At 42.8% G+C, this 21,615-nt stretch overlaps 1 protein-coding gene across 1 annotated transcript in view; it reads left to right on the plus strand.

The window, feature by feature from the left end:
- Positions 1 to 1,852: 1,852 nt before the first annotated feature.
- Positions 1,853 to 21,615, plus strand: part of Myh8 (myosin heavy chain 8) — a 29,597-nt gene continuing 9,834 nt past the window's right edge. The window contains exons 1-26 of the mRNA NM_001100485.1: positions 1,853 to 1,894; positions 3,292 to 3,531; positions 4,110 to 4,253; positions 4,340 to 4,496; positions 7,559 to 7,586; positions 7,681 to 7,789; positions 7,882 to 7,974; positions 8,087 to 8,150; positions 8,732 to 8,830; positions 8,922 to 9,025; positions 9,170 to 9,308; positions 10,465 to 10,583; positions 10,670 to 10,819; positions 12,227 to 12,397; positions 13,503 to 13,812; positions 13,919 to 13,986; positions 15,701 to 15,788; positions 15,872 to 15,989; positions 16,144 to 16,267; positions 16,350 to 16,486; positions 17,858 to 18,113; positions 19,848 to 20,090; positions 20,202 to 20,378; positions 20,458 to 20,603; positions 20,685 to 20,775; positions 21,066 to 21,455. Coding sequence (NP_001093955.1) covers positions 3,322 to 3,531; positions 4,110 to 4,253; positions 4,340 to 4,496; positions 7,559 to 7,586; positions 7,681 to 7,789; positions 7,882 to 7,974; positions 8,087 to 8,150; positions 8,732 to 8,830; positions 8,922 to 9,025; positions 9,170 to 9,308; positions 10,465 to 10,583; positions 10,670 to 10,819; positions 12,227 to 12,397; positions 13,503 to 13,812; positions 13,919 to 13,986; positions 15,701 to 15,788; positions 15,872 to 15,989; positions 16,144 to 16,267; positions 16,350 to 16,486; positions 17,858 to 18,113; positions 19,848 to 20,090; positions 20,202 to 20,378; positions 20,458 to 20,603; positions 20,685 to 20,775; positions 21,066 to 21,455 — 3,735 coding nt within the window. The 5' untranslated portion in view covers positions 1,853 to 1,894; positions 3,292 to 3,321. The remainder of the gene's footprint in view (positions 1,895 to 3,291; positions 3,532 to 4,109; positions 4,254 to 4,339; positions 4,497 to 7,558; positions 7,587 to 7,680; positions 7,790 to 7,881; positions 7,975 to 8,086; positions 8,151 to 8,731; positions 8,831 to 8,921; positions 9,026 to 9,169; positions 9,309 to 10,464; positions 10,584 to 10,669; positions 10,820 to 12,226; positions 12,398 to 13,502; positions 13,813 to 13,918; positions 13,987 to 15,700; positions 15,789 to 15,871; positions 15,990 to 16,143; positions 16,268 to 16,349; positions 16,487 to 17,857; positions 18,114 to 19,847; positions 20,091 to 20,201; positions 20,379 to 20,457; positions 20,604 to 20,684; positions 20,776 to 21,065; positions 21,456 to 21,615) is intronic.

The raw sequence follows: 21,615 nt of genomic DNA on the forward strand, positions 1-21,615 counted from the left end.
TTAAAATTAGCTTGGAAATATAAAATAACCCGTGTATGACCCTGAATCCCCAAGTTTTAGAAGTCCCTTTACAGTACACCCAGAGGAGCAGAGACACAAAGGAAATCTTCTCATGAATTTGTCTAAACATTTAGGTCTTACAGAAGATCCGAAAGTGGGAGAGGCTGCAGCAGAGCGCTATTACACCACAAGAAGTCATTCAGAACTTGAAAAGGCAAAGTATATCTCAACTTAAAAGGCAAATTATATCTCGGGCGTATGGAATCCTACTCAGATTTTTATAGTATATAACTTCAAAATAATCTAGTAATGAGGAGATGGGAGATGCTACAAATAAAATAAACTGGACCATGAACTGTCAGTCAGAGGTACGCTGCGCCCATTAGACTGGTCTGCTTTTGCAGATAGTGGAATTATTTCCATGATGTTTGTGAACTGATGGAAGAAACGAACCAAGAGCAGAACGGGAGTTGGTGAGCACCTAGAGTACATTTTAAACATTTACAGTGTCCATTGTCTACGAGCCTATTCTTATGCCAATTATATCCATTTATTTTTTCCCCAGGAAATACATAAGAAAATGCACCCCCAAAGTCTGGATTATTATAAACCAAAGGAGAAATTTAGCCTAGTCTATAAGGTGTCGATTTATGTCATTAAAATATATGAGGCTACAGAAACATACACAGTTGCCGCAGCTCTTAGAACTGTAGCCGTACAGGATCCCTGCCCTCATGGTGGCTAGGTGAATAACTGCATGCTTAAGCACAGTGAAGGAAGAGAACTTTATTGTGAAGTTAAAAAAAACATAATTCCCACGAAAAAATGGGTAAGCTAGGTCATATATAAATTATATCTCAATATAAACGACTTCAAAAAGGAAGATTTTAACTTTAAAAGTATAGCCATAAAATATTTTCTTTAAAGGATAAGGATGTTAATTATACTAATAGCCTGAATTGGCTATGTTAACGTTAGGGCAGGTTGTTAAGACATGAGTCTGTATTAAGTATGACCCCACTTATAGCCCCCATGCGATCCCTCCAGACGAGTCTAGGTGTATTTTCTCTTTTCCTTCCTATATTTTTCCCTATGATGAATGCATTAACTTCTAATTATAATCCTTTTGCATGCTGACAGGGTGGGCACTGGCCCAATGGTGGAGACTCAGCATAAAGGCTCCTCTTGATTTGGCTCTGCTGCTCCAGTCAGACTCCAAGGATGAGCCCTGGCGATGGCCCAAGGGAATGCGGTGTGGGGGCTCCTGTGAGAACAAATAAGGAAAGTGCGTTGCTGGGCATCTGATCTTTGGCAGCACAGGGCAGGCGTGCATGACAGTTTGCCAAATTGAATATAACTCTTAAGAACTAACTTATGAGAAGGCCCACCAGGCACTCTCAAAGATTCCCTTTCCCAACGCACTAGAAAGCATTCTCAGAGGGCAGGATGGTCCTTGTCAAATTATTTATAGGAGATTGGTTCACATACTCTGAATGATATGAATACTTCTAATTATATCCGAAGATGCCAAATGTCACTACAAACTTCTCCGAGGGTTCCCGTTGCCAAGTGTTTTGCCCTGACAAAGAGGAGGGAGCTGCAGCATCAGCACTTCTCTTCCTATATAAGCAGGGCTGCCCCTCACACCCTATCTTCGCCAAGATCCCAGAGGTAAGTGATGGATGGAAGCCTTGGGAGCCTTAGGATCCTGGGGGCAAGCAGCAAGAACCCAGTGGCTATCTCTGAGCATGAGCTCTTAAGCTTGAAGGTGTAGGGTAGGGGAACTTTTCAATTCTATACTGTATGGCCAGGATTGCCAAGCATCACTAATGGGGAAACTTCTTGTCTACAGAGCAGGACAGTCGTGACTACATTTTCATCCAGAGCCCCATAGGTAAGACTTGGATTCCTTCACTTACTGGTGACAGAGGGGATTTTAGCCTAAGGAAACTGTGAATAGTTCTTAATTACCCACCATTTCCAAGTTTTTAGAGCAGGAGGTGTTTTTTAAGGGATGGCTTGCACACGCTGGAAATCATTTTTCCAGAATGTCTTATTCTCGGAGACTACTTACCCTCACTGAAGCCTGGGATTAAAGGAACGTTTGGGACAGGATGAATTTTGACAGTGAGTTATCAGCTGTACTCTCCAGTGGCCATCAACCACTGTGTGTTAAGCCTCCTGCATGGAATTGGACACACACACACACACACACACACACACACACACACACACACTACACGCTTTTCAGACAGTGTTACTTAAAATCGGAGACATAAACATCTTGTTAAAACCATATCTGAGTTATTTTTAAGGATTCTCTTATTTTTGTGTGTGTGAGAAAAATACAGTTTTTCTTTTTTTAAAGCTGCAGGTATTCCGGGCACAGAGGGTTAGCAATCATGAATAATTTAGGAGCAATTCTACTGTGCTCTACAGAAGTCAGTACCTGAGAGTAAAGCTAAAAGCCCACCAGTTAACATGCCTCTGCCGCAGAGGCTCACTGATCCAGGGTCAGTCAATGACATTTGTGCCTGTGACTAATGCTTAATGCTTTTCTTCTTCTTCTGAGTAGAGGGGAAGGAACCCCAATGGAATTTCCATGGGAGGAAGAGCCTCCACACAGAGGCACTCGTTTCTCTGTGGTTAAATCAGTTAAACTGAGAGCTGAAATCTCTCATGTCAAAAGAGATTTGGGAAACAGGGCAGCGCTAAGTCTCCTGCTCCCAAGCCAAAGGATGAAAATCCAGAACCAAGAACTGGTTAGGAAGTTGTAAACAGCCCACGGAGAGATATAATGCCAAATAGCAACAAAATGAGGACAGTCATTTGGTTTTGAGCAACAGTGGTCATCCAAAAAAATTAGAAGAGTGCCTCTGGTAGCCTTGAAAATACCAACAACCTTCCCTTGCACAAAAGCCATGTTTCCTTCCTGACTAGGTGACTGTCCCAGTGTGTGGCAGATGCAGACATTCTGCAAGGGACAAGAGGATTAAGTAATGACAGTTGCTGTAAAACAATCCGTCAACAGCTTGAACTACAGAGATCGCTATAGTTCAGAGGGGAAAAGCTGGGCAGAAAGATTTTCATTGTAATCGAAGATGTAGGTACCCACTCCTGGGAGTCAAGATTCCGGGGAGGACACTTGTCAAGTTCTAAAACTGGTTCCTCAAATTTTCACAAGATATCAGATTGCAGAAGGGATCTCGGCCTGCCCTGAAGACCACGCTTCAAATCCTCACCCACGTTTCTTACTTTTGCTCTTTACGTCTCTCTTCCTTGTCTCCCAAGGCCGACACCTCGGCTAAGTAAGTAGCAGCCATGAGTACGGGTTCGGACGCGGAGATGGCTATTTTTGGCGAAGCTGCTCCTTACCTCCGAAAATCGGAGAAGGAGCGGATTGAGGCCCAAAACAAGCCCTTTGATGCCAAAACATCTGTCTTTGTGGCGGAGCCCAAGGAGTCCTATGTGAAGAGCGTCATACAAAGCAAGGAAGGAGGGAAAGTGACCGTTAAGACGGAAAGTGGAGCAGTAAGTGAAAACACGGAGGGCGAACTCTGGGGTCATTTCTCCTGTTCAATCTAGAGGCAAAGTCTCCCTCGCTGGGGGTGCCTGAACCTGCAGCCTCATGAGCATCCTACTCCTAGCGTGCAGTCCCAAGATTTGGGAGCTAAAGGGGTTCAGGCTACACTATCTCCCCTTCCCAAAATGCTTGGCCTAGCAAAGGAAAAGAAAAGGAAAAGAAAAATATCTTGTTAAAAACACGAGTAGTACTGCAATAACCATTTGGGTCCCTATTTTGTGTGCCAGTTTCATTTCCTCTGACTATACAAGCAAGGAAGTGGTGGTAGCCGGTTCATGGAGGGCTGGGTGGATTCGATCAATGCGCACTGTGTGGGTGTCTGAAGAACAATCATGCTAAACCTTCTGAATTTGTACAATCAAATGTGTCAATAAAAGTACTAACTCTTATGTTATCGTGGGAAACAGATTTCCTCAGACCAGAAAACAAAGGTACTCAAGCCTCTAAAAGGCATTGAATAACCACCTGGTGGAAAGTGTGTTCAATGTAGCTTTATCTATCTCAAACCACTCTGCTTCCTTACCAGACTCTCACCGTCAAGGAAGACCAAGTCTTCCCCATGAACCCTCCCAAATATGACAAGATCGAGGACATGGCCATGATGACCCACCTTCATGAGCCCGGGGTGCTGTATAACCTCAAAGAGCGTTACGCAGCCTGGATGATCTACGTGAGTGACTCTTTTAGTCCGTTTATTTCTTGTAAAAAATGAAACAAGAGGTGCTAGATTGAATTTTCTGATATTTCCCCCCACAGACCTACTCAGGTCTTTTCTGTGTCACCGTCAACCCCTACAAGTGGCTGCCGGTGTACAACCCTGAAGTGGTGGCGGCTTACAGAGGCAAAAAGCGCCAGGAGGCCCCGCCCCACATCTTCTCCATCTCTGACAACGCCTACCAGTTCATGTTGACGGGTGAGTGGGGCATCTGTTTATAGGAATGTGCACACACAATTGGGATGGACAAACAGAGCTCACTCCAGTCTTATTATAAGACGTCCGTGCCTCGTGGGACTTGCCATTTCCAAAGAACAACAACAGCCATGACATTTGCTCTTTCCGGCAGTCATCTCTACTTTAGGATGCGAACAGTGACACTCCGGAATTCCCTGGCCTGCCCAAGCCAACAGGGCTAGCAAATGAGAGCTCGGATAAAGCCAAGAGCCAGTTTCTGAAAGCAGATTAACTCCTTCCCTTGTTTTTTTGTTTTTTTTTTTTTTTTTCCTTTTTCTTTTGTCTTTTTTCTTTTTCTTTTTTTTTTCTGAATTGGATACATAAAAGTACAAAGAGATTCTTTTAAAAGTATTTACCTCCTCAACAGTCTAAAAAAGTCTCAGCCATAGCCAGAGAACTCTAAATTCTTAGGTGGATTTTCGAATGACATAGCAGACATTGCCAGCCTTGGGGACTGAGTGTGAGTAAAATGGAGATCGTCCATGGGTGAAGAGAAACTATAAAATTCCTCCCACAGACTTTGAAACATTCTCCTATTAAAGTCTGTTAGCCCCACTTTATCAAACCATACTCCCAAAGCAGCACTGAAACCTTTTATTTTACATACCAAATGCCTCTGGATAGAGCCTCGGTTCCCACGTTCCCTTTCTTCTGTGAAGTTTTGGTAGCTGGGCACATTTCCCTTTTTTCTGTTCATTTCACTGTTCTTGGTCACAGATTGTCTTTTAAAGCCGGATGGGGGAAGGAAAGTGACACAACAGGGATCCCCTGTGACAAACTGGCCTGGACTTTCACAAAGACTCTGGGCCCACCTTTCTCAAAGTTACCCGGATGTTGGCTCCTGCCAGAGGTTTCAATATCCAGAAACTGCAGTATACACTGCCACCAAACGACTCTCTGGGCTTTGGGGGTACCCTAGAGTCACCTAGGCTCCCAAACACAATTTTCATACAGAATTAAACAGAACCATGGCGTTGACTTGCTTAGTGTTGTTTGAACATTGCCAGAAACACTAGGACATTGTTTTCTTGTCTGTTCTCCTAGAGACAATATGGCTGTACATGATTTTATTATTGTTTGAAAAAGAAGACAATCTTATTGATCCGAAATCCATACCCATTTCCTTGAACAGAAGCTAAGGACAAGCCTAAGTGTGTACATACATCTAAATAACACGTAGACTTGTATTGATTTTCTCTGGAAATACTTTTAAACCTAGAAGTCTCAAAAACCCACAATCTATCAACACAGAATTACAGAGTTGATAAACTAGAAATTCGATAAAATACATTATTACATATTGATAAATACCTATATTAAAATGAAATAAAATTATTACTTAATTAGGCCATTTCTTGTTTGGCATCATCAGGAGTCAGAATAATGACATCAAAAGCTGAACAGAGAACAAGAAGTTGAAAAATTGGCAAAGTAGAAGTCAAGATACCTGACTATCTTCAACCTTATCTAGTTCTGTAACTCAAATTTATGAAGCCATTTTCTCTTCTCTAAGTCTCAGCTTCACTGTCTGCTGAGTGGGAGATGTCACCTAAGCAACATCTAAGGTCTCCAATGACCTTACAATCGTGGGACTGTTAATTTTCACAACCAAAATCACCTGATGTCTGAGATTTTCTTCAAAATAACCCAGTGAGGTTGGAATAGCATAGTGATGCCATGGAATTAGCCAAGCATTAATGATTATTCCTCTATAGGACGGGTGTCCAGAATCTCATTATCATAGTCTCTGCTCTTATGTGGATTTAAATGTTCTAATAACATAATTTTTAAAGTAATAAAATATACCCACCCATGCATTTGGATAACTAAGATAAAAAAAAGAAAATTGGAAGTATTAGAAAGTATGTAGAGAAATTAGGATGCCATTCACTGTTGGTGGGAACGTAAAATGGCAGGATCGCTATGAAAAATAGTAAAGTGGTTCTTGAGCAATTGGAATATAATTAGGGTCTGATCCATGGTCCCTACTTTTAGGAAGCTAGCCAAAAAAGGGACACAGGCGTTCCAAGATCTGTTTGCAGGTCTAGTCCATAGCAGCATCATTTATAACAGCAAAAATATGCAACAAACCCACATGCCCACCAGCTGATGAATAGTTAGGCAGAGGACGGAATATTCATACAATGGAATAGCACTCTTCCTTTAGAAAGAGTTCATTTTGGCAGCGCCACAACACAGGCAGACTATGTGAAAAAGTCACAAAGACAAACACTATGTGATTCTGTTCATAGGATGGCTTGATAATAGTCAACTATTATCAACAGAAAGATGAAGAGTGGTTGCCAGGTCCAGAGGAATGGGGAACCACTATACAATAGGTACAGAGGGTCAGTTTTACAAGATGAAAAGCTGTTTGAAAGCAGAAGGTACCGATGGCTATACAACATGAGAGAACACAATCCCACAGAACTATACAGTTAAAACTGTATAAATCTAACCAGGCAGATAGCTTCATGAATAAAGTGCTCCCACGTAAGCATGAAGAACAGAACTATGCTCCCTAGAAACCAATCGGATGCAGCCTGGGCCAGGAGAGTTTAGGATTCTCTCTCCAAGCAAGCCAGATAGCTAGAGTAGATGTATCTGTGAGCTTTAGCTTCAACTGGGAGACCCTGCATCAGTGAATACCGTGCAGAGTGATCAAGGAAGATTCCCAGGACCAGTCTTAGGATTCTGTGTGTCTACACACACACACACACACACACACACACACACACACACACACGCACACACACACATCATGCATGCACTTACACACATACATACCACAAAGACACATGGAAAACTTAAAAGGTGATAGATATATTGTTATGTGTATTTACTAAAACAAAAAAAATAAGAATGGAAAAAACAAAAAGAAAAAGAGAAAAAGGAAAAAGGTGATTCCTTGCCTCTCACTTTCACAAATCTTATTCTAAGAGTCGATGAGTCTGGGTTCACCCGTCTTCATTACTTTCTGTAGAACATACAGTTTTAACTGGTGGTCTTTATTGCTTCCACAGATCGTGAGAACCAGTCCATCCTGATCACGTATGTGACTTTCTTCTTTCTGGTTGGCAGCAAGTGTCTTAACCATTGCCAGTAGATCGCACCATTCTGAACTCCTTTCCCTTATGTTTAACAGCGGAGAATCTGGGGCCGGGAAGACTGTGAACACCAAGCGTGTCATCCAGTACTTTGCAACAATTGCAGTCACTGGGGAGAAGAAGAAAGAGGAGTCTGGCAAAATGCAGGTGGGTCTGGTAGCTAGAATGTGGATTCAGACTCTGCTATGGTGCCCAGAAGTCTGGATTCCCAGATGCCAAGACTGCTCTTTCCCATGTAGGGGACCCTGGAGGATCAAATCATCAGTGCCAATCCCTTGCTGGAGGCCTTTGGGAATGCCAAGACTGTGAGAAATGACAACTCCTCTCGCTTTGTGAGTCTCTGGATCACCAGAGGAGTCCTACCTGTCCTTTAAGTTGATATTTTAGATGCTTATCTTTATGTGCTTCAGTGTTTAGTACTAAATATGGCTTTATCTTTTCCAGGGCAAGTTCATCAGAATCCACTTCGGTACCACAGGGAAACTGGCATCTGCTGATATCGAAACATGTAAGTAACTGGACTGTTGAAAATCTAAGTGCGGAGACCAGCTAGATTGGTTGCAGGGCCATTCTGCAACATTTTCCATGCAAGAAGCCTGCAGAACAGCACTTGGCTGCTAGAGTTGCCTGAGGGCTAATGCCAGACCTGCACAGAATTCACTATCTCAGTTTCTCAGTATCATTCATAACTCAGTATCAGGCTAATGATCCCATCTTCATTCCAGAGGACTTCCAAACCTCAGAAGCAACTCTAATTTCCCACCCCCAGGGTTACCTACCAGCTAACTCCAATTTGGTAAATGTCTTCAAGGTAGACTTTCACCACAGATAATGTGAGGTGATCCAGAGACTCTAACACACAGAGGTCGTGGACCCCCCTGGAAGTGTGCTTCAGTGGCTGCACCCACATGGGAAGGTGTATCGTAACTGTCATGTGCACATCAGTTCTAACATGTAACCACAGAACAAGCACACCAAAATCTCAGCGGAGCCAAATGTAGTGTCCCTCAGTTTTGGCCAAAGGCACTAAAGTTTACAATATGTCAAAAAGAATGCCTTGTTTTCCTAATCTGATATCTTTCTTTCCAGATCTTCTAGAGAAGTCTAGAGTCACTTTCCAGCTAAAGGCTGAGAGAAGTTACCACATTTTTTATCAGATTACCTCCAATAAGAAGCCAGAGCTAATTGGTAAGGAAGAACTTAAATTTGTGGATGACAGGTAAACTTCATACTAGCAATTTCTCATGTCAAACATATACCCTTAATTCTTTGTGCTCAGAAATGCTCCTGATCACCACCAACCCATACGACTACGCCTTTGTCAGTCAGGGGGAGATCACAGTGCCCAGCATTGATGATCAAGAAGAGTTGATGGCCACAGACGTAAGTCAAAGTATATGCACACATTTTTCTAAAAGGCTATGATGATGCCAGCAAACCCCACAGAGGTGTGGTTACTTTGGGGCATATTATAAATTCTCACAATATTTTCTTCCCTAACTTCTGCCCTTTCTTCTTTCCTGATAGAGTGCCATTGATATCCTGGGCTTCTCACCTGAAGAGAAAGTATCCATCTATAAGCTCACGGGAGCTGTGATGCATTATGGGAACATGAAGTTCAAGCAAAAGCAGCGTGAGGAGCAGGCTGAGCCGGATGGCACTGAAGGTACCAAAATGCCCTCTACGTAGATTTGATTCCGAGAATTTTCAAATTGAAACACTTTAAGTCCCATCCCATCCCCACATCTCCTTGTGACTGTGCTACTGAAGACTACGGCACACTTGTGTACACACATGGCTTCCTCCACACCCTCCTTTTTCACTCCATCATCACTGCCAATTCATATAAGGTATGCCAAACCTCAGCAGCCACGTATAAGCTCACCTGGGGCCAGAGAACCGGAGACAGAATGAGTGGAACTCCCGCTTTGTCCTGGCAAAGCTAGGTCAGAATACATGATAGATTTACATGTTGTTTTAGCATTAGCTAGGAAAGCCTAGTGGCTAGAAGCAGAGGATCTTTGCATAGAATGAGAGGTGAAGGATGCACCTATGCGTGTGTGTGTGTGTGTGTGTGTGTGTGTGTGTGTGTGTGTGTGTGTACCTGTCAAAGGCAGCAAGCAAGAAAGATAAAAAGGAGATGACAAAGAAAAATCATGTGTCCTACATGTAAAAAAACCAAACATTTGGTGCATAGGAACCACTGCCTAATTATTCATCTGCCCCAAAACACTCCTTCCTCCTTCCCCATCTCCCTCGGTCTTCTCCAGATGTTCCTTTTCACTCTGACATATAGCATGGCACATACTGTATGTGTCTAGATATACTGGTGGAGAGGGTCACCCACTTTAGTTACCCCTTGCTTTTTATACATAAAGAAGTAGGTTCTTTGATCAGGTCAGGTCAAATCTAGAAAGGTAGACCCAGGGAAAGAGTCCATCCCTGCCTTTTACCATCCCTAATGGTGAGTGTGACAACTTACTTATCTTATCCTTCCAGCAATACCTGATGTCTCAAAGGGAGGGATTATGTCTTAAACCTTGAACAGAACGTCACGATAAACACTGTTCCTTATGGTTAATGAAATTATTCTCAAATCCTACTTTCAACAAGTCATTAAAAGCCAGTAAAAGTGACCAGCCATTTAGTAACTACCAAGTACCTTAATATACACACAAAGAACCTCATGTGACTTTTTGTGACATGGTTTAAAGGTTTTTTTTTAAACCCAAATAACAGAGTAACTAGATAGGAAAAAGACAAAGGGATGAGGCTAAGAAGGATGCCCATTGTTAAACATTTCTTGATTTGTGTCACCCCAGTGGCTGACAAGGCTGCCTACCTCCAGTCTCTGAACTCTGCTGACCTGCTCAAAGCCCTCTGCTACCCCAGGGTCAAGGTTGGCAATGAGTACGTCACCAAAGGCCAGACGGTGCAACAGGTAAGCACGTATCCCCCATAAATCCCACACTGGGGCCTACATGACCCAGCTTAATAACATTAACCAACGTTGCTATGTCTGCAAAGGTGTATAATGCAGTGGGCGCCCTGGCTAAAGCTGTCTATGAGAAGATGTTCCTGTGGATGGTCACCCGCATCAACCAGCAGCTGGACACCAAGCAGCCCAGGCAGTACTTCATCGGGGTCTTGGACATCGCTGGCTTTGAGATCTTTGACGTGAGTTGTCTTCATATTAATATGAAATGAGGACACAACTTTGAACTTCAAAGTATTAAGTGACAATCATTCATACTGTACATATTGCTTGCTCCAACACTGGATCTAGTACAAGGGTTAGCCTTATAATACCTACGAGGAAACAGAAAACAATAACAGCTAAATTTATTGAGCAGTCAGTGTATTTTTAATACTATTCTAGAAACTTTAAAATGTTGCCTCATTTAACTTCCAAGAGAGAGAAGTTAATGTTACAATTGTTGTTGTTGTTGTTGTTGTTGTTATAGCAGAAATTGATATGCAAGGAAAATCAAACATGTGCTAAAGATTTGATGGGCATATGACACAAAGGCAAGATAAGATCTATCTGAGCATTTGATACATACACAAGGCATCTTGCATTGACCTGGGCATGAAAGGGAGGGAGTCCAAAGGTAGGAGACCAGCCATAGGTGTTGGCCTCGCCTCTTCCAGGTTTACCTTATATAAACTATTTCACTGTCAGACTTCAGCTTTACCCTGGGTAAAGTCTTCAACTTCTGTACTGCACCAGATCTCTATTTTCATGGATCAGACAAGTGAGGATATCTGATATCAACAGAAGAGAAACTAACTGTCCATTTCATTTTATACATCAAGTGTCTTAACAAACTCTCCTTAAAAACATGACAGCCAAAGGTAAAAGTATGAACTTTCCTAGAATTAGAGAAGAGAGATTAGCATCTCTATTAATAAGCTTTTCTAAGAAGAAGCCACTTTCCCCTTCTGTCTTACATCAGAACCATAAGGCACAGAGCCACAGTCCTACCTTGACATACATTCTTGTCTCTGCATTCTTACAGGTGAAAGGCAAGTAGATTCTGTTAGGACTGTAGTGTAGTAGATAGGTAGGAAAACAGGTAGGAAAATAAAATGTGATTTTCAAGCATAGCGGTGCATACCTATATTTCCAACACTCAAGAAACAAAAACAGGCAGATAGATCTCTGTGAGTTCAAAGTCAGCCTGGTTTATATAGTGAATTGAAGGACAGCCAGAGTTACCTAGTGAAACTCTGTCTCAAAAAAGAAAGGAAGGGGGAAGGTTAGGAGGAAGAAAGAAAGGAGGAGGGGGGAAGGAAATGAAAGAGAGAAGGAAGGAGAGAAAGGAGAGAAGGAATGAAGTAGAGATAAAAACGATGGAAGGAAGAAAGGAAAATTGCAGTGTAATTAGTATCTGAATACCCACAGAATGCCCAGAGTTCACAGGAAAGGCATCTCTCCTTGGGAGTGTTGAACAATTAGCTTAAATACTTAATGTTTAACCTCGCCACTCTATTCATATTATTTTCCATAAGAATATTTTCATTAACAGATTTTACTCCTGCAAATATCCACTTAACCCCGGAAATCTCTACTGCTCTGTGTAGTTCAACAGCCTGGAGCAGCTGTGCATCAACTTCACCAACGAGAAACTGCAACAGTTTTTCAACCACCACATGTTCGTGCTGGAGCAGGAGGAGTACAAGAAGGAAGGCATCGAGTGGACCTTCATCGACTTCGGGATGGACCTGGCGGCCTGCATCGAGCTCATCGAGAAGGTTTGTGTGAATTTGGTGGAAGGTTCTGGTTATGAGGATGAATCTCAGATTTCTTAAAGAATTCTAGAAAGGATCACCATCCTTCCCATCACTTGAAAGCTAAACATATTGGAAGAGCAGTCACTCATTTCCTTTTTACAACTTTTACATGAGAAGGATTTGGAAGGTGTTGTCTCCATTTAGTTTCTCCCCATTTTGTTCCAACATTAGCTCAGACCCCATTTAAAGGCACATGTGAATACTACATCTGGGACAGTTGTCCTCACTCAACCGCCCTTGCTGGTTCTAATCTGCCTCTATTAGAGTCCAGGATAGAAAAAGAAATAAACATCTTTTTCTAAATAAGAAACTGATGTGCAGACGATATAGCTAGTACATCTGAAATCAAGAAGTCAAATTGCTTGTGCTGCTTAATAATTATACTAAAGGAGACTAAATATCTAAAATATCTTAAGTAATGTTTGGGTTATTTGTATTTCTGTCACTGTACATGGAGTCAATATTATTCTCAGACAGAAGTGTGTGTGCACACACATGCTCATGCTCAAACACGAGCAAACATATCACCTGTGCACATGTGAACGCCAGAGAAGGATGCCAGGTGTCTTATACTCTATCACACTCTGCCTTACTCTCTTGAGAGAGGATCTCTCACTAGGCTGGTGAGCTCCTATCTGCCTCACAACAGTAAAGTTACAGGTATGTGTGTGACCATCCATGCCTTGCTTTTACGTGTGTTCTTACAATTACTCTTACCCCCAAAGCCAGTTTCTCAGTTTCTGGTACATCTTTTTTGAAGTAAAATGAAACATTGACAACAATTTTAATTCATTTAACAGGGGAAAGTATGATAATAAAAAGTATTTAACAAATTACCCATAAACTCCATGGAATTAGTGTTCGCCCATCCTTTTAGCTGAACCTAATGCTACAAATTGACTGATGGGAAGGCCATTCTAGAGATAAGAAAGGGACTCTTTGAGCTCAGAACCCAACTTACTCTACTTTTATTTAACCGGGAATGCTCATAATTCAAAAGACGGCCATTATATCTGCATCCATTGAGAAAAGCGAGGTTTATAGAAGTCTACTTTTCTGAATTCAGCCACTGGGTATCTTCTCCATCCTGGAAGAGGAGTGCATGTTCCCCAAGGCGACAGACACCTCCTTCAAGAACAAGCTGTATGACCAGCACCTGGGAAAATCCAACAACTTCCAGAAGCCCAAGCCTACCAAAGGCAAGGCGGAGGCCCACTTCTCCCTCATTCACTATGCGGGCACCGTGGACTACAACATCACTGGTTGGCTGGACAAGAACAAGGACCCTTTGAATGACACCGTGGTGGGGCTGTACCAGAAGTCAGCAATGAAAACTCTGGCCAGCCTCTTTTCCACATACGCCAGTGCTGAAGCAGGTACTTTGGTGCCCTCTATCCAAATCAAACTCTCCCCTCAGAATATTCCTACACCCCTCTGACCCCAGGGAGCATACGTTATTGATGGGTTTTCTTTTTATCTCAGATGGTGGTGCAAAGAAAGGAGCTAAGAAGAAGGGCTCTTCTTTCCAAACCGTGTCAGCCCTTTTCAGGGTAAAGTATACATTTAAATTGGAAAAAATATATTCAATTTCTATGTATTATATCTATGAGACTTAGAATAAATTAGCAGGGAATGGGATGGTGATAGGAATCACATTCAATATTCACTCATCGGGATAGATCTAAAGCAATACGTGGGTAGGGGTGAGAGCTCTATTCTTTATTCCTTATGGTTGCCTGCTGAATTCAGGAATGCCAACATATCTCTCTCTCTCTCCTCTCTCTCTCTCTCTCTCTCTCTCTCTCTCTCTCTCACACACACACACACACACACACACACACACACACACACACACACACAAGCATGTGAATAAATACTAACAATAAGTGTGCCTTTTAAGGAAGCACTTCTGAATCTCAATGTGATTATCCCTATGGGGGTTGTGTCCCAATCCCACTAAGTACTACTTAAGAAGACTTGAGACTTCCTTTGTTCTCTTTGGGACAGTATCCTCCCATGTGGCTCAAACTGACCTTGAACTTGTGAACTTAGTACATCAGGCTCCTGGGTGCTAGATTCCCGGCATGGGCCACCTTGCCAGGATTTAAGTTTCCTTTGAAAACGAATATGTATTCTTTAGAACATTCTCCCACCCAAACACATTCTCCCCCTGGGATGGATGGAACAGACAGAAGTCACTAAAACAGCCTAGGGATCTAAATGGATGGCTAAACCATCAAAGAATAATACTACAGCTACAGAATAGTGGAGCTTTTCCATCACATACTTGAACAGTCCCATAGTGCAATTATAACTCTTCCATAGCATGGCTCTTGCTAATAGGGACACATGTAAGGTGTCTAGTCTAAGACTGCTTGTGAGGATTCTGATGCCTCATTGCTTTCAAAACAGATGTGACCAATAACCTTTGACCTAAGCAGAAAATCTGGTCTTATCCTTTTCCCATCTCACTATGATCTACATTAACCAACAAAATGGAAGGTTTCTTTGTACACTTGTCTGTAAAGGCATTTTCAGGCTTAGATCTTCATGCTATTCGTTTTGATTTCCTAGTGGCTGAGATGCGTGGGAAAAGCATATGTGAGAGATGTCTCCATGCATGTTCTTTACAGCTGAGCGACACACTCTGTGTCACTCCCCCTCCCCCATATACTCTAGGTGGAAAATGTTTTCAAGCACCTAAGATCCAACCACATAGAATTACATTGACTCACACTTTTACACGCTTCCGTAAACAGAACATGAAATTATCAGAATGCTAATGGTTGGAATGATTGCTAAGCTGGGTTTTCACTGGAACTTGCCAGCCACTGTGAGCATTATTAGTGCTGAAGACAGGAGAGGCCACAGAGGTCATCTGAACTATTTCCACAGGAGGGCCAGGGAGACAGAGGATGGGACATAGTCAGCCTAGTGGCAGAGACAGCCTGTGGTCAGTCTTCTGATGCTGTCTGAGAATGTCACCAGTGTATGGAGGTTGCTGATCATGCTGTCTGGACCTAGGTGCTATAATGGACACCTTCGTGATCTGCATTTCTTCCCAGCACTTTGTCCTTCTGACGTTTTAAGCAGGTTAACTACTGAAAGCCTTCAAAACAACTGACAGAAGTTATAGCTTCATATGCTTATAGCCAGTAGCTAAGAGTGTGCTATATGACTTTTACCAAACAGGGAAAAAAAGCAAAGGAAGAAAAAGAAACTTAAAACACGACTTTCTCACAACTCTTCTGTCTCACTTTCTAGGAAAACTTAAATAAACTGATGACCAACCTAAGAAGTACACACCCTCACTTTGTACGGTGTATCATTCCCAACGAAACGAAAACTCCCGGTAAGACCCAAAGCATTAATAACAAAGTAGGCTCAAGCTGAAAATTCACTACCCAGGGCTTAACTAATTTTCTCTGTGTGCAGGTGCCATGGAGCACGAACTGGTCCTGCACCAGCTGAGGTGTAACGGGGTGCTGGAAGGCATCCGCATCTGCAGGAAGGGGTTCCCCAGCAGGATTCTGTATGGGGACTTTAAGCAGAGGTCAGTCCCCTTTGTCAAATGACACTAAATGCTATGAATGTTTATCAGTAGATCATTAGATCTCTAATATCTGTCAAACAGCTGCTTCTATTTGGTGGCAGTTGGGCAAGTGACTATGCCTGTCTGACCATTCCTTTTGTGTTTATGTGTACAGATACAAGGTGTTAAATGCAAGTGCTATTCCAGAGGGACAGTTCATCGACAGCAAGAAGGCCTCTGAGAAGCTTCTGGGCTCTATTGATATTGATCACACTCAGTATAAATTTGGACACACCAAGGTATGGCTGAGACTCCTGTATCCCTGACCCATGGATCCATAGCCCAAGTGTGGGGATGACCTGTGACTTTCTGTTCCTCCAGGTTTTCTTCAAAGCTGGTCTCCTGGGTCTCCTGGAAGAAATGAGAGATGAAAAGCTGGCCCAGATTATAACAAGAACACAGGCGGTCTGTAGGGGATACCTAATGAGAGTCGAGTACCAGAAAATGCTGCTGAGAAGGTAACAGCTGTGGACACTCTTGAGGATCACAAGGTCACCCCACACCTTGTACCCCACACCCTAGGGACTGTCCACCAGTTTTCCTCATTCACTGTCCTCTCAATCCGAGATTAGTATGAGCTCTCATCCCTACAACACATAACCTTAGTGTCACCCTTCAGGTTAGACTTCCCAGAATTCCTCTCTTGACCTCTGCTCTGCCACCCCACCCGTCTCACGCACAGAAACATCCTGCAGCAAGCAGTTTTCATCACCCCACATCTCCATTCCCAGATCCCCATGAAATTCTACATCAAATCCAGGCTGCTTCGCTTGGCTGTCAAGGTTCTATTCCCCACCGTATCTTTCACAGCTAACCGTGCAGCCTTTCCCAGCCATGCTAAACAGTTCACTTACCATTTATTCTCATGTCTGAATTGACATTGTCCACTCACCCAAATCTACCTAGTGAGAAGTCCCTTTTCTTCTTTCCAAAGCTAACATCCTCCAACTTATCTACACGACATTTTTATGCATTGCTCTAGCCCTGCACACATTTTACTAATTTTGTTCACCTGGATTTTTAAGGTTGGCATAATAAGAGTTTGGGGGTTTTTTTCCCATCCATCATAGCTTGTGTCATGATATCTGTCTTCTCAGAGTTGGATTTCCTAGCAACTGAACCAATAGAAATAAAACCTGCCTGGTAATAAACTTAAGCCACCCAAACATTGCCAGCCCATTGCTATCATTGAAGCACTGTACCAATCTTACCATTTTGATTTTTTTAAATTTAAATTAAACAACTTTGGAGCTTACTTGCTGCTGAAAATGTCCCCAAATGTTAATGAACTTATGCAGACAAGACTAAGCTATTCAGAGAATTTAGAAAAGCCAGCATATTACCTGAAGACACCAACAGGAGAAGAGTGGCTGATTCAGCAGTGATCAAAACAGGAACCAGGAACGGTTTGAAGGAAAGAGTGGCCGGGCTGAGGTGAGGTGAATCCTTCAGCCTATGGCCCCTCACGTCGAAGCTCACGGCTATGTGGCAACAGCAGGACAGCACTATCTGATTACAATGGCCATGTCCTCCTAGCAACTCCTCCCACATGTGTCTGCTCTTTCTGTGGCAAGAGTCTCTCAGAGGGTATAGTCGGTGCCCTCCACACTCAGCACATCCTTTCCAGCTCGGCAGGAGCTGAGGACACTCAATTGCTCTGTATGACTAGCATTCATATTAGCAGAGTAGCAATACTCTGAAGACGATAGACTCTATCTCTGATTGTTAGGATGAACATGTGTCAGGACAGGAAAGCCATTGTGTCTGCAATAAATCTCAATCACACTGCTGCCAGTGGAATAATTACACCAGCTTTCCTCACATTCCAGGGAGTCCATCTTCTGCATCCAGTACAACATCCGCGCCTTCATGAACGTCAAGCACTGGCCCTGGATGAAACTCTTCTTCAAGATCAAGCCCCTGCTGAAGAGCGCTGAGACCGAGAAGGAGATGGCCACCATGAAGGAGGAGTTCCAGAAAACCAAGGACGAGCTCGCCAAGTCGGAGGCAAAGAGGAAGGAGCTGGAGGAGAAAATGGTCACGCTTCTCAAAGAGAAGAACGACCTGCAGCTCCAGGTTCAATCTGTGAGTGCTCCGTCCTGACCATGTCTTATCACCATGCTGCAGGGGTCACTTCCTGGACTTTGAGAGACTGTCGCTTACAACATGGGACTTTTCTTGAGGAAAAACAGTCTTTTGAAGGGGGGGATTTATTTTGTTAGTTTAATTTCCTTTCAATAGTGTGTTGAGGAGGAGAGTTACAATTACATTTACATTACACAGGGGAACGGGAGGATTCACAACTTTGAAGCAAGTAGTTTAAAGCTAAATTCCCAAGTCTCACTCAAATATTTTACATCTTTGGCTTGGTTGCATTGTCCCAGCCTTAAAAATATAACTTTGCTAAAACTACTAGTACAGGGCCTTTAACACTAGCTATTTCAAAAGTTGAGTCAGGAGGATCCCACGGGCCCACCTGGACTAGAAAACAAGTCCAAAGCCAATTTCAGCCTCGGCAATGGAGTGAGATTTTTTGTCTCAAAGTAGAAAGTATAAAGGGGAGTGGGGCAGTGCTGGAGGTGCAGCCCACGGTACAGCACTTCCCCACGTGCTAAAAATTCTGGGTTTAGTTCTCAGCAAAATGCCAGAAAACAAACAAAAAAACCCAAATAAATAAATAAATAAATAAATAAATAAATAAATAAATAAGACAAAATCCACAAGGATGGTTCTATTTAGAAAATCTGAGTGCATAAGACTGTCATACAAGACAAGATAATTAGTACTAGGGTAGCAGACGCAGGCAGATTCTCTGTGAGTTTAAGGTCAGAGGGTCTACATAGAGAGTTCCAAGACAGCCAGGGCTAGGAAGTGGTAGGAAGACATTGTGGGAAGGACGGTTTTCCAAATGCCTGAGACTAGATCCCCTCCATCTCTTCCCATGATTGACCAGTCAGAGTAAATATACACCGAGTGTATCAATCACTATTAGAGAACAGGTACCCGAGGAGTCCTCAGCCGCATCCAGTTTAAACACTTAACGATAAAACACACACCCACCGAGAAGCTAGAGAAATCCCCAGGGCAGAGGCATCTAGCAAGTTAGTGGGTGAATTTTTGAGCCCGTTAATTAGTTACTTATAAATTTTTTATGTAGCTGCATAATTTCTCTGAGTTGTTTGTTCGTATATATTTTGGATTTCATTTTGAAGATAATAAGCAATTCTTTAAATAGAAATGGAAACTTCAAGCAATTATAGTGTTAGGGACCATCATAAACATTTGAATGAATTAAAAATGCTATGTGGAGAAAGGATTTCGTTTACTTTTTACTTTTCTTCTTTTTCAAAATCTTACTTGACAACTTGAATTGATAAAACGATTGAAATTAAAACTAAGCGATGTCACTAAATCAACATCTTTGACTATTACAACTAAATAGCTCTCAGAAATTATTTATATGTGAAAAACTGAGAATTGAGATGGGGAGCAACTTGCCCTAGACAACACCTATGGATCTTTGAGGACAATCCAGGCTCCTTACTGCCCTACCTGCAAATCTTTTCTCTTTTCTACACACAATTCTACTGCCACCACCTTCTCCAGCCCAATCCTTATGAAGATTCCTTTGCTTCTAAACATCTACTCTCATTTCCTAATTAGTTGCATATCTCTAAGCCAAATCTAATTCTCAATTCAAGGTGAACTTATGTCCATGCTGAAAAATTCAACAGAATTCAGATGAACACCTTTTTTTTTTGCCCCAAATAAGCAAGTTTCAAAACAAGTGACAGACTAAGTGTCTTAATGAATTCACAGGAAGCAGACAGCTTGGCTGATGCTGAGGAAAGGTGTGAACAATTGATTAAAAACAAAATCCAGCTGGAGGCCAAAATCAAAGAGGTGACTGAGAGAGCGGAGGATGAGGAGGAGATCAATGCCGAGCTCACAGCCAAGAAGAGGAAGCTGGAGGACGAGTGCTCAGAGCTGAAGAAGGACATCGATGACCTTGAGCTGACACTGGCCAAGGTTGAGAAGGAGAAGCACGCCACGGAGAACAAGGTGTGGAATATCAACATGGGCGGCTTATGACTCATTTTAATTAAGAAGTAAAACATAAAACCTAAACTATTAAGACATAATATTTAATGCAAAGTGTGTTTGCTTCCTAAGGTGAAAAACCTCACAGAGGAGATGGCGGGCCTGGACGAAACCATCGCCAAGCTGACCAAGGAGAAGAAGGCCTTGCAGGAGGCCCACCAGCAGACCCTGGATGACCTGCAGGCAGAGGAGGACAAAGTCAACACCCTGACCAAAGCCAAAACCAAGCTCGAACAGCAAGTGGATGATGTGAGCATGTTTCAAATGCCCTCCTGAAACATTTCTTTAAGTGAATTTCGATTTTAATGGCTTTCTCTTCTATCATCAGCTTGAAGGATCGCTAGAGCAAGAAAAGAAGCTGAGGATGGATCTGGAAAGAGCCAAGAGGAAACTGGAGGGGGACCTGAAACTGGCCCAAGAGTCCACAATGGACATAGAAAATGACAAACAGCAGCTGGATGAGAAACTCAAAAAGTAGGAGCTCTAGAGAGAATTCTATATAATGTCATCTTTCAGATAATTTGCATATTCATGTGTCTGCTATTCTGTCTAAAGGAAGGAGTTTGAAATCAGCAATCTAATAAGCAAAATTGAAGATGAACAAGCTGTGGAAATCCAGTTGCAGAAGAAGATCAAAGAGCTGCAGGTGAATCTACTCTCTCTCTCTCTCTCTCTCTCTCTCTCTCTCTCTCTCTCTCTCTCTCTCATGCATCCATTCGTTCATTCATTCATTTTGGTATTTTGTGACAGGGCTACATTATCTAGCCTAGGTTGACCTCACACTCACGTTCCTCCTGTCTCAGCATCCTGAGGTCTGTGATAGAAGGCATGGACGATTAGACCCTCACCTTTCTTTTTTCTTTTTTTTTGTTTTTTCTATGCACCAAAAAATAATACTAAAATTGAAATGTGTTAATGTACGTGTTTGATTTCCAGGCCCGCATCGAGGAGCTGGAGGAGGAAATCGAGGCAGAGCGGGCCTCCAGGGCCAAAGCAGAGAAGCAGCGCTCTGACCTCTCCCGGGAACTGGAGGAGATCAGCGAGAGGCTGGAAGAAGCCGGCGGGGCCACATCTGCTCAGGTGGAGTTGAATAAGAAGCGGGAAACGGAGTTCCAGAAGCTTCGCAGGGACCTGGAGGAGGCCACCCTGCAGCATGAAGCCACATCAGCCGCTCTTCGGAAGAAGCACGCGGACAGTATGGCGGAGCTCGGGGAGCAGATCGACAACCTGCAGCGGGTGAAGCAGAAGCTGGAGAAGGAGAAGAGCGAGCTGAAGATGGAGATCGACGACCTTAGCAGTAATGCAGAGGCCATCGCCAAAGCCAAGGTACCTAACACTGCCTCTAGAGAAGGCATTGATCCAGAAAAACAGCACCCATTATTCTTGGTATCAAATGTGGTTTGCAGGCCTTTCATGGCAGTATTCAAGTATGTCCTGCCCTACTGTATTCCCATAATTTCATTTCCTAAATTTTCTAAAGTTCCAA

This window comes from Rattus norvegicus, chromosome 10 (assembly GCF_036323735.1).
Source record: "Rattus norvegicus strain BN/NHsdMcwi chromosome 10, GRCr8, whole genome shotgun sequence".
Taxonomy (NCBI): Eukaryota; Metazoa; Chordata; class Mammalia; order Rodentia; family Muridae; genus Rattus; species Rattus norvegicus.